A 13,283-nucleotide genomic window follows, 5' to 3' on the forward strand; every position below is an offset into this window, starting at 1 on the left:
GGAACACCAAGACCAATCATACTACCCATTTGCGGGCCTGGTTGAAATCAGCTAACTCAGGGCATAAAGAGTATGTATGACACAGCATCCATTCAGAGCTCCAATATCTTATTCAAAATGTTCCCTTCTCATTGACCCAAATGAGACTTGCTTCAGTAACAGTCTCCCTCATATCATGACACTTATTTTTTGGAAACCATTCTCCTTACATCTAATATTAACTTGTTTCTTTGTTTTAGGCACTTAGCACGTGGCCTTGTCTGTGAATCTGTAATGTGTGAGTGCTGAATAAGTTCATAACTTTAAGTCAATAGTTGTACAATCATGATTCAATAGTATTTGATAAGATCTGTAGACAAAGCATGGATTTGAAGGATGTCTTTCATTTATAATGTTCTTCCTAAAATAATTCCCTGTTTCTCCAGAGCAAAAACTCAAAATGGAAAACTTAGTGGTTTCACACATAAACGCTTATGGATTCAAAATCTCTTGGAACGCAACGGACGGGGCCTATGAAAGTTTTGTTATAGTGGTTAGAGATTCTGGCAGGTTGTTGGAACCAATGGAGCACAGAGTGCCAGGCGATCATCACTCCATTAACATCACTGGTCTGATCACTGGGATTGGTTATGATATTAATATCTATGGTGTAGCCAATGACCAGCTCTCTAAGCCCCTATTTACTAAGACGGCTACAGGTATTTTTACTCAGTTGAGGTCTCTGTTGCTTGTTTGTGTATTCTTTTATTGACACAGAATTTTGTTTCTCTTTCAATGCAACACATTAACCCTCTGCAAACTTTATCCAGACTGAGAACGTTCACCAATATCTTCACATTAATATTTGTGTTTTTTTCAGAATTACACAGTTTAAATAAGCCTTATGAGAAAGGGGCATGGACTAAACAATCGTTTTGGATTAAATCAATTAAAAAGTAATAGGACATTGAGATTTTTATTTTAAAATGTTAACATTGTGAAATTTTTTCAAAGTTGACAGGGATGAGATATCATTCTACATCAACAGCAAGGAATGAACTTGTTGCAAATTGGAAGATGATTTTTTACCACTGCAGCTTTTATTTTCTATTCCCTTAGAAAATATTACCAATATTTAAAAAATTTCAAGCCATGTTAAAGTACCAGTTAAACTAGAAAGCTATTCCGCAGAAAGATCTTGAGCTATCATTCTCTGAATGTTGGTGGAAAGAAGACTTGGAATAGGACTTAGAGCATGAAATAAATTGTCAATTAGAAAGAGAAATAAATCTGTTTTGTTTGAAAACTTCTTTTCTCTTCCAAACTGCGCTTGATGTGGAACGATTTCAGTTTTCATCAACTTTTACACAGATATTGGAATGTCACCATTACCAAGTTTTTTAAAAAATAACAAAAAATTAACACCAAAATAAATCAAGTGGTGTTTTAAAAAAAAATGTGTGAATTGACTTTGGAAATCTCAACCTAGTTGTTAATGGACATGAGCTCACACCATTCATCTTTCATTTAACACATAAGATAAGCATGAATACAGCCAATGTGACATGTTGGCATATTGATGTTATATGAATATTCTGAGGTGAGGGTTGATGGCAGTATAGGGCAAGGTTTGCTCTGACTTTGAATGACATATTGGCTTGAATGTGATTGATGTTGACACAGGCTCAAAGTGGGAGAATGTTCAACTTTCTATGATATCTTGATGAGAACCAAATCAATATCAATGAGATTTCCTGTTATCTATAAAACAGACCAATATTTACAAATGACTTCACAATAATGACTTTTTGAGCGGTAAGGGGCATTAAATTGAAGGCCTGCTGAAGATGCAACCTTTGTTTCTGCATGACCATTTTAAATTGCTTGGTCATTATTGCAATCCCCTCCTGAAGTATGGCTTTAAATCAGAATGATGGCTTTTGATTATTGTCAGATTGTGTCTAACCATTTTACCAGGCTCCTTGGAATGTATTGGACTTCATTCCTGTAACATGGAATTCACACGGAAAGTGCTCACTCATAGTGTGTTCAGTTTGCTGTGTTCAGTTTCTTGTGATTACTGAAACCTTTTTATCTAGTTGTGGACATACTAATCACTATGTTCTTCCAGCATTCATGTTGTTTTCTTTGTATGGAGTGAAATAACTGCTTATAATTGTATTTAAATATCCTTTGTAATTCTTCTTGATCCCAATAACCAAATTATTTCTTGTATACGTCTGAAATGCTACTTGATGACTTCTTTAGGTTTGATATTGCCTGCATACAACAACCTTATGATGATGTTCAGTCAATGCTTGTACAAAGATCTAATGAATATCTTTGCCTTTTGTCGTTGTTAATTCTCTGTTGGTCTGTAAGTGTCTCATCTCCCCTTTACTCTGTTGCTTGGATTGATTACCATTTCAAAAGGTTAACACATAAGCCCCAATGTCTTTATAAAGCTAAATGGACTGAGTTCTTAAATGCTATGCAAAATCAGGTTTGGATGGAATGGGGAAAGAACTGAAATCAACTCAGATTTATTCACTATGGAGAAATGTCATGAACAATCAATATTTTCCAAATTCCTAGAGGCACACAATACATTGTTATTGCATGAACAATTGATAATTAACTTACATTTTAGATTTCTAACTGATTCCAGATTGTTAACAGTATTTTGGTCAAATTATTTCACAATTTACTAATACATTTGTGATTAAATTATTCAATTAAAAACGAATTAATTGCTTTAATTATTGGTAGTCCAGACTGGCCTGTCAAAGCAAACTTTTTTTTCGAGTAATTGATATTAACAAACAAAAGTAATTATTTATAATTTAAAGGCAAGAAGGAAAGCAGGAACTTACATAACTTGTTTCTCCCTCAGAAGCTGAGCCTGAAGTGGACAACTTATCAGTTTCTGATGTTACCTCAAATAGCTTCAAACTCTCTTGGACAACAGATGAGAATGTCTTTGATTACTTTAGCATTAGCATTGGGGATTTGAGAAAGGAAACTGCACCCCGGGACTACATCGTGTCAGGGGAACTCCGAACAACTAACATCACGGACTTACCCGATGGTACTGAGTATGAGATTTCCTTGGTTGGCATTTCAGAGGGACGATATTCGCAGCCATTAAATACCATAGCAACCACAGGTATTATTGTATTTTTTTTAACAGACTCTGCACTTATTTTTCTTTCACAACTGATAGACAATTTTATTTTTTCTCCAGGTTCAACTTTTTTTTTGCTTCTGGACTATTGACAAGCATAGATGCTGGCCCTTGCCTTCAATGAATTGTTTTCCAAACTTCACTGATAAATATTTCTACTTCTATTTTTGTCCCTTTTAGAACTCGCTTCAGCTGCCATTCTTCCTTCAAACAATAGACTTCACCAACATGCCATTAATAAGCAGTTGACAATTTTCTACAGAGAAGTAGGAGGATGGGCTGTTTGTGAAAAGCCAAAGAAGTTGAACAGAATGGGGAGCATGCTTGTTGAGAGTAGAAGTCCCACTGTCATGTAATGATTCTGAAGCAAAGTGAATTGAGTTCAACAGTATTGGTGATGCAGCATTATCCAAAATGTATAGTTCCACAGTTTAACCATAATCTTAGCTTGTGGCCTGCACTAAGATGCAATCTGTCATTGGAAAAAACTGTATCCCAACCAGCAGCTGCTTCAGTTTGAGTGGTCATGGTAGAGGTTAGAAACATTGTTTGCAAAGGTCCTCAGTTAACAGTTAACTCCTTACCTTTAAGTAAATTCAACTACTTCATAGGGCTATTTGGAACCTTGTATCCTTGTATGGTGGGGGATAGGAGACGATTTGATGCTGATGTTCGGAGAGCGGTTTCGGGTTGAATAGATGTTGAGGACAAACAAACATTCTGGAGTTTTATTTTGTGGCTACCTTTAATAATCTGAAGAATTACATCTCTAGAAGTTTCCATCAAATCAATGCATGAGTAAAATTGTACCAATATCTATGGATTTTAAAGTAAGCAGCCATTTCTTTTTCCATTCAGTGCTTTCTCCCATCAGTAGTCAGCAATGATTAAAGTTTCAAGAGTTCCTCTATTCTGCTTATTAGCAAGATTTTTTTAATGTAATGGCTTGATATCAGTATATTTGAAGATTCATTATCACATTTGATGCTAATCCATTTATTCTTATATTGTGCGGGATGCTTTGAATAAATTTGCTTTATGTTTCAGTTGGTTTGCAGTAATCTTGGCCATTCTTTGACTTTGTTGCAATGTCTTGGCTTTCAGTGCATGTGCAGAGCTGTAAGTGACATGTAACAGGACCTTCTCTGCTCTGCACTTCCTGGTTTTTCCACTTAGCCCGGGCAAAGCTGTTTCTGCTTTTCTTTCATAGTCATTTTCCCTCTTGTTTCAGTTACAAGAAGTGTTTGTGCAGCTGTTGTGTATTCAGATTTTGTTGTGTGTCTACTTCCTGTTCTTTGTATTGTCAAGCACTGCAAGTGAAAATCAGTTAAATGGATGGTTTGATTTGTAAAATAAAGGATCTGAAGATCATATATAAGCCAAAAAGACATTCTAAAGATAACCAGTTAATAGGATTTCTGCTGTCTTTATGAAACATGCTGAATAAGCATATATACCTGTTGACAGTATCAACAGTTTTATGCATTGCTTTGCCACTATATTGACATCATGACAAACATTGTATACCAATGTTTAATCTTTGTAAACAAGTGAACAAAAAATGCCAATCATATTTTCAATGAGATGATTGGTATCTTTAAGGTTTGGGCAAAATCATCCCTATCCGAGGCTTTAAACCAATGATAAAAATGTATGTTTTCTTTGCTGTAACTTATGGGCACTCAGTAATTTATTAGTGTGCAGCCTCATTAAGATTGCATCTCCATACATGATTTTTATTTTCATTTACCGTTCTAGGATTTGTTTCATCTCATTCTTGTTCTCTGCTTTTATGATTGAATGCCTTTGTTTTAATCTTAACGTCGTGCTATATATACTTTCAGATCAGATCTGATATTGTTTCCGGGCTTTGGAAGACATTCAATGTGTAACTTCGGAAATTAGTCCCACCATTATGCCTTTTGTTCAAATTTTGTCATGGTTTTCCACAGTGCCTAAATCTGTTAAGGTGTCCAGTTGGAATACACATCAAATATGCTTGACTTCTGTTATCAACTCTCTCTGACAGCATTAGGAGCTCCTAAATTTCTGCAGTTTACAGATGTCACCGACACTACAGTGACACTCTGGTGGGACGTTGAGAGTAGCTACATCACCAGCTTCAAGATTATTTATGTGCCAACTGATGGAGGTAAGACGCCACATTGACTTGTTGGAACCTCTATTTTATATGCTGTCAAATATAAAGCAAGTCCATATTCAATTGCTGATCTTCAAAAGTAATTTAGATTACTTACAGTGTGGAGACAGGCCCTTTGGCCCAACAAATGCACACTGACCCACCCCCCGACACCACAGGCAATTTAGCATGGCCAATTCACCTAACCTGTACATTTTTGGACTGTCAGAGGAAACCAGAGCACACCCACAGGGACAATGTGCAAACTCCACAGTCAGTTGCCTGAGGTGGGAATTGAACCCAGGTCTCTGGCACTGTGAGGCAGCAGTGCTAACCATTGTGCCACCGTGCCACACATGGAGTGCTCAATACAGTTTGTTGAAAAGGGGCCCATCAGCTAAATCAATTGAACTCTTTGGAGCATGACATTTCTACAAGGTACAAACTGGTTCTGGAATTTCCCATTGACATTACAAAGAGCTTCACATTTACTTACCTCCCATACTCCCATATGGCAGAAGCACATCCAGTACTAACTTGCATAAGGGAATTGGATACATGTTTGAAGGAGAGAAAGTTGCAGGATTCTGAGGAGTGAGCATGTGTGGCAGGGTTGGGGATTGTACATGAGAAATAGCTCATTCAAAGCACCAGCATGGGCATGGGTGGCTGAATGGCCTGCTTCTGTACAGTAAGATTCTATGATTCTGTACCAATTTTCTCAGGCCCAAGCAACACTGTGACAGTCGATGGTGGGAAGACACAAACTATACTGAGGAGGCTGACCCCAGCCACTGAATATGAAGTCAAAGTCATTGCTGTTAGAGGGCTTGATGAGAGTGAAGCGGTTTCCGGCACAGTGCGTACAGGTAAGTGAAGGGGAAAAGGGCATCAATAGAACACACAATCTCTACTGCCAAACTAAGATACTATTCACTGATTTGTGACAGCTTGACAAAAATTTGAAACGTTTATTGTGCAGAGGATGTACATTTCATCTCTGCTCCCTTTCATTTCACCAGTCACCGCATGGATCTCTGAGGTCTATGCATGGCAGTGTGTGGAGAAATCAGAAGGGAGTGTATCGGAAAACAAAAATGCTGGAGATATGCTATTATTTTGAGTCTAGATAACTCTTCAACAAAGTTTTTGTGGAAAGAGAGCAAGCTAACATTTTGAGTCCAGATGAAAGCTTCACAGCTCAGAGGGAATGTTGCTTTCCATATGTTTGTGCATCCCCATGGACGTAACAAGACATAACACCTTTAATAAATGTTAAACAGTTTGAATACTTTAATTCACCTGAATTGAACTCAAAAAGTGTAGATCCTTTTGGGTCCAGGAGCCTCTGATAACACAGACTGAGCCAAAGTGAGTTCCAGGCTTCACTTCCACTTCTATTTTCAGGTTGACTTATGCCAGGAATTGCAGATGCATGGTCTCACTCTGTTGGCTATATTCCATCGTCTAAATCAGGCTAGCTCCCAAGATCCAAACCATTGCAGACTTTCAAAAATTAGCTCTCAAGATTCTGTTGTCAGAATAAAGAGAACAAACTTAGTCCTTTAAATCCAGGGAACCTGGGCAACTTATTCCTCAGGTAAAAACAATAACTGCAGATGCTGGAAACCAAATACTGGATTAGTGGTGCTGGAAGAGCACAGCAGTTCAGGCAGCATCCAACGAGCAGTGAAATCGACGTTTCGGGCAAAAGCCCTTCATCAGGAATAAAGAATAGAGCCTGAAGGGTGGAGAGATAAGCTAGAGGAGGGTGGGACTTATTCCTCAGGGTCTCCAGAAAATAACAGGCTGTGGAATCTTGACTGCAACTGAGCATAACAGTGAAAGCAAAAATGTGGAATAGAATTCAGTCATAACTCAAGCGTGAAAGGGCCTTCATTGTAGTCACATCATCTTCATCATAATTCAACAGGGTTTCAGATTGGTATGACTGGTCGGCGCAACATCAAGGGCCGAAGGCCCTGTACTGCGCTGTGATGTTCTATGTTCTATGTTCAACACTAGTTGGTGACTGACTCTGCCATCTTGATATGAGTGTAATGAATTATGGAAATAGAAAGCAGGGATATAACACTTTCAAATCCATCAGCGACCTAAGCACAAGGGACTGTGTGACAAAGGTAGTGTTAATTGTTCCCTCGAGCCTGTCATTGTTCTGCTAGATTACACCTCCAGCACAAAGCCTTGACTGAGGTTCTGGAGGTGAATAGAGCATAATTGCTTTCCTCTGAGTGGTAGAATATTGAAATACACTTTAAGATTCTCCTTCTGACCAAAAGCAGGTCTGATTCATTATGCCACAACCGATAGGTAAAGGAAGCAGGTCCTGAAACAACCCCAGCCCGAATTGGGATTCAACCTGCTGTTGTTGGCACTGATATGAGCTACACTGGACATCCAACTGTTGAAGTGACCACTGCCTCCCCCCAATCAGAACTGCTGTGCTAACATGCTCTTTTATATATGTTATGGACCAGACCAAAACCCTCAAAATATTCAAAAGAGTTTCGACCCTAACCTTTTCTCTTTAAAAGTTAAATATAAAGCTTGCATTTTGATGCAATTAGATTGGTCAAAATACCAAATTTAAAGCAAAACACACTTTATTAATCCACTCTAATTAAAACACAATGAAAGAAAGAAGGAATTGGAATAAATTAACTCAACTGGAAAACTTAACAGAATAATACATACAGTAACAATTACTAATTATCACAGGTGAGGTGCCAGAAGACCATAGGTTGGCTAATGTGGTACCACTATTTAAGAAAGGTGTTAAGGACAAGCCAGGGAACTATAGATGGATGAGCCTAACGTCAGTGGTGGGCAAGTTGTTGGAGAGAATCCAGAGGAACAGGATATATATGCATTTGGAAAGGCAAGGACTGATTAGGGATAGTCAACATGGCTTTGTGTGTGAGAAATCATGTCTCACAAACTTGATAAAGTAACAAAGAGGATTGATGAAGGCAGAGAGGTAGACGTGATCTATATGGGCTTCAATAAGGCATTCAACAAGGTTCCCCATGGAAGATGGTGAGCAAGGTTGGATCTCATGGCATACAGGGTAAACTAGCCATTTGGATATAGAAGACAGAGAATGGTGGTGGAGGGTTGTTTTTCAGACTGGAGGCCTATGACCAATGGAGTGCCACCAGGATTGGTTCTGGGTTCACTACTTTTTGTCATTTATATAAATGATTTGGATGTGAGCTTAAGATGTATAGTTAGTAAGTTTGCAGATGACACCAAAATTGGAGGCGTAGTGGACAGAGAAGAAGGTTACCTCAAATTACAACAGGATTTTGATCAGACTGGTCAATGGGTTGAGAAGTGGCAGATGGAGTTTAATTTAGATAAATGTGAGGTGCTGCGTTTTGGAAAAACAAATCTTAGCAGGACTTATATACTTAATGGTAAGGTCCTAGGGAGTGTTGCTGAATGAAGAGACCTTAGAGTGCAGGTTCATAGTTCCTTAAAAGTAGAGTCGCAGGTAGATAGGATAGTGAAGAAGGCATTTGGTATGCTTTCCTTTATTGGTCAGTGTATTGAGTACAGGAGTTGAGATGTCATATTATGGCTATACAGGACATTGGTTGGGCCACTTTTGAAATATTGCATGCAATTCTGGTCTCCTTCCTATCAAAAGGGTGTTGTGAAACTTGAAAGGGTTCAGAAAAGATTTACAAGGATGCTGCCAGGGTTGGAGGATTTGAGCTGTAAGGAGAGGTTGAATAGGCTGGGGCTATTTTCCCTGGAGTGTCGGGAGCTGAAGGGTGACCTTATAGAGGTTTATAAAATCATGGATAGGGTAAATATACAAGGCTTTTCCCTGGGGTGAGGGAGCCCAGAACTAGAGGGCATAGGTTTAGGGTGAGAGTGAAAAGATATAAAAGAGACTGGGGAACAACTTCTTCATGCAGAGGATGGTGTGTATGGAATAAGCTGCCAGAGGAAGGGGTGGAGGCTCATACAATGGCAACATTTAAAAGGCACCTGGATGGGTATATGAATAGGAAGGGTTTGGAGAGATATGGGCCATGTGCTGGCAAGTGGGACTAGACTGGGTTGGGATAACTGGTTGGCATGGACAAGTTGGACTGAAGGGTCTTTTTATGTACATCTCTATGACTCTATAACTGTTTTAATATAGTAACATCCCATAAATACACCCTTTGGCAAAAGGTAAATTCAGAAAACAGTTTGTTTCACATGCAACCCATAACAGGCAGAGAACCCCCAGCTTTTGACTGTAACCAAGAGAGGGAGAAAATAGCTTCCACCTCTTCAAGACCCCAACAGCAACTGCTGAAAACTAAACTTAAAATCTCTGATTCAGTGGGTGGCAGCTTGACCACACCCACTCAGGCTGCTTCTATTGTTCCAACTTTGAAAAAAATACACACAAGACTTCACAAATTGTTTACCTTCTCATATACTGCTTGGCACCTGTCCCCCAGTCTCTCTCTAAAAGAAGCCAGAATAAAACACACCTCTTAAAGCCACTGTATCATCGCACATGCATGTTGCAGTCTGGAGCTATGGATACTGATTGTGGAAATCCAATTATTTTCCTTCCTGGGAACCTTGCTCACTTTTGCCTTTGGCATAAATTGGAAGGAATTATAAGTTGATCCTAGAGTTATGAGTCACTGGTATGAATACATATGCCTGGTCCATCTCATCCTGGAGTGGGACTTGAATTGTCGATTGCACTGGTATGAAAGTAATGTATTGCATTATATTTTCTCCTTGATTGACAGCCTTGGACAGTCCATCAGAATTGAGAGTTGTGAAAGTCATGGATTCTGAAGCCCTACTGACATGGAAACCCACAATTGCTGCAGTAGATGAATATGTGCTCAACGCTCATACTGAGGGTGGTAAGGGCAATCATTCAATCATAAAAATGAATCTATTTTAAATTAATTATTACTTATGAAAGTTAACATGAACAAGATAGAAAATTGGTTTGTGATTTTTCCTCAAAATATCCAGGATTGATTTTAGAAATCAATGCTACTGAAGCATAGCCTATCAATGGGCGATATGTTGTAAAAGAAAGACAGACCTCGCTGTCTTAATTTACAATGGCTCATAAAAAATGGTCTGTGCATCCTGTGACAATATTATAAATGCCTTCCTCTGATAATATTTCTGATTTCAATGGATATGCCAACTCAAGCAGATCTCAGGAAAGACAGTGACAATGTTTGTGCACATAATCTGATTCAGATTCCCCACCATATTTATGTTTCTGGCTCATTAATTAATGTGGACAGTTTAGTGGATGTATTTGCTGAAGACTAATTGTACATTTCAAAATATAAATATTATATACAGAAGAACTTCAATTATTCGAACGACATGGATGGGAGGTATTTTGTTTAGAGGATCAAATGCCAGATAACACAGTTTCACCAAGTATTGGGATCCTGTGATCTTGTTTGGATAATCCAAAATTTGGATAATCAAATGCCGGATAATTGAGGTTTCTCTGTACATTTACATAAAAAATTGTCTGTTGAGATCAAATCAGATTTTAGTTTTCAAGCAAATACTGTACTGGAAATGCTCAACAGGTCCATCAGCCTCTGTAAGGAGAAAGGATAGGTGGCAGGTTTGTAAGAAAGTGCTCCTTATTATTGCAAGAAAGATTGAAGTCCAGAAATACTTCAAAAATACTGGAACAAAGTAAAAGGGGAATAGCAAAGAATTACGGAGTGGGAGTTCTGCAAATTGTTTCATAAAAATAAGTTCATTTCAAGTGAGGTGAGAGAGAAATGAGAGGACAAGAAAATATACAAAAGGTAGACAAGACAGGGGAGAGGTCCCTGCAAACAAGATAACAAAGGAATATCTGAGATAGAAATAAAAAAAAGGTGTTCATATTAATTTTTAAAACTCTATCCATGTTTAGATAACTCCATAGCTATTTTCATACTGCATATTAAGTTGAACTTGTGTACATCTCTAATCAGTGTGGCTGAATTAATATTTTGCATTTATATTGTGCGAAGTACTTTAGAAATAATGGATTTGCTTCTGAAGTGATGCCACCGTTATTATGTAAAGCAAACACCAAAAGCTAATTTTCACAAAGAGCAAACCATCAAATAATCTAGTCTCAGCTTGGTCACTGAGGGAGGGATGGTAGCCAGAACACTGGGAGAACTCTGCTGTTCTTCAAGTAGTACCTTTGACCTTCCTACATAGATGACATCTCATCTGTAAAATTACAGGTCTAACAATGCAGCTGCACCTCAACATTGTACTGAACAATAACACCAGGTTATGTACTCAAATATTACATGATCACATTAGGCTAATTAATGAGCCAAGAACCCATGGTGTGAAGATAAAATTTTAGCGTGAATAGAGGATTAGTTAATCAAGAAAAGACAGAAAGTTTAGATAAGAGGGTCATTTTCAGAATGCATATCTGTAACTAGTGCCACAGAGATCAGTGCAGGGGCTTTGGTTTTACAATGTATGCAGCTGTTGTGGTTATGTTCACCGAGGTGGAAATTTGGTTTGCCGACATTTCTTCCCCTTTCTAGGTGATACCCTCGGTGTTGTGGAACCTGCTGTGAAGCGCTGCTATACTGTCATTTGGAATTTATTTGGTTTTGTTCCCATTTCTTCTGGTTGCCAGTTCCGGTTGTTCATTGTAGTGGCCTGTATATTGGGGATCTAGGTCGATGTGTTTATTGATGGAGTCTGTGGATGACTGCCATGCTTCTAGAAATTCTCTGACTGTCCTCTGTTTGGCTTGTCCTATTATTGTTGTGTTGTCCCAGTCACATTTGCTGTCCTTGTCGTCAGTAGATGGTAGCTATATATTCGGAGGACACGGACCACAAATTTGACTGGGATAACAAAGATAAGTGGGTAGGCAAATAGTGAGCATGACAGAAATAGTCTGCAGAGATATATAAACAGGTTAAGTGAGTGGATAAAAGCTTTGCAGATGGAATTTAATGTGGGAAAATGTGAGATTATGCACATTTGGCAGGAAAAATATAGGAGCTAAATATTATTTAAATAGATGAAGACTGCAGAAAGCTACAATACAGAGTCACTTGGGAGTCCTCATCCATGAATCACAAAATGGTAGCACCTAATTTCAGCCGATAATAGAAAAGGCAAATGGAATGTTTCAAATGGAATTGCATTTAAAAGTCGGAAAGCTTTTGCTGTAACCATACAAGGTGGTAGTAAGACCACAGCTAGAATACTGTGAACAGTTATGTGCCCCTTATCTAAGGTGGAATGTACTGGCATCAGAAACAGTCCAGAGGAGGTTGCCTAGCTGATATTGGGGAGGGATTTTCTTATGAGTAAGGGTTGAGTCATTGGGGCTGTACCCACTGGGATATAGGAGACTAAGAAGCAACCTTATTGAAATATACAAGGTTCTTAGAGGACTTGACAGGTTGGATTCAGAGAGGTTGTTACCTCTTGTGAGTTAGACTAGGACCAGAGAGCATATTCTCAAAATAAGAGGTCGACATGTAAAACAACAATGAGGAGGAATATCCTCTCTGAGGATAGTGAATCTGTGGAATTCCTTACCACACAAGGCTGTTGAGGTTGGGTCATTAAGGCTGAGATGGATTTTTAATTAATAAAGGAGTCAAGGTTTGTGAAAAGTTAGGAAAGTTGAATTAAGGATTGCCAGATCAACAATGAACTACTATGTCTTATGGTCTTAAATCCATAATAAAACGTGGATCCAAACTTGAATTCTGAAACTGTTATAAAGAAGGTATTACATGGAGGCATACAAGTCCCTTATATAATTATGTGAAGTGTCTTGCAGCCAATAACTTTTAAAGTGAAGTCACTTTTGGAATGTATGAAACAGAACCATCAGTTTGCACACAGTATGCTCCCACAACCAAGTATGTCAGTGGCTAGATGATCTGTTTGAAATTATCTGTTGATTGAAGGATATAC

General features: G+C 38.4%; 1 protein-coding gene across 23 annotated transcripts in view; it reads left to right on the forward strand.

The window, feature by feature from the left end:
• Positions 1-13,283, forward strand: part of tncb (tenascin Cb) — a 366,196-nt gene that overhangs the window by 338,128 nt on the left and 14,785 nt on the right. For 19 of the 23 annotated variants that reach the window (XM_072565497.1, XM_072565496.1, XM_072565492.1 and 16 more), the window contains 5 exons: positions 426-698; positions 2,873-3,145; positions 5,193-5,315; positions 6,029-6,172; positions 10,088-10,207. In XM_072565497.1, coding sequence (XP_072421598.1) covers positions 426-698; positions 2,873-3,145; positions 5,193-5,315; positions 6,029-6,172; positions 10,088-10,207 — 933 coding nt within the window. The remainder of the gene's footprint in view (positions 1-425; positions 699-2,872; positions 3,146-5,192; positions 5,316-6,028; positions 6,173-10,087; positions 10,208-13,283) is intronic. The other 4 variants (XM_072565503.1, XM_072565510.1, XM_072565513.1 and 1 more) reach the window with 1 other exon arrangement.

This window comes from Chiloscyllium punctatum, chromosome 49 (genome assembly GCF_047496795.1).
Source record: "Chiloscyllium punctatum isolate Juve2018m chromosome 49, sChiPun1.3, whole genome shotgun sequence".
Classification (NCBI taxonomy): domain Eukaryota; kingdom Metazoa; phylum Chordata; class Chondrichthyes; order Orectolobiformes; family Hemiscylliidae; genus Chiloscyllium; species Chiloscyllium punctatum.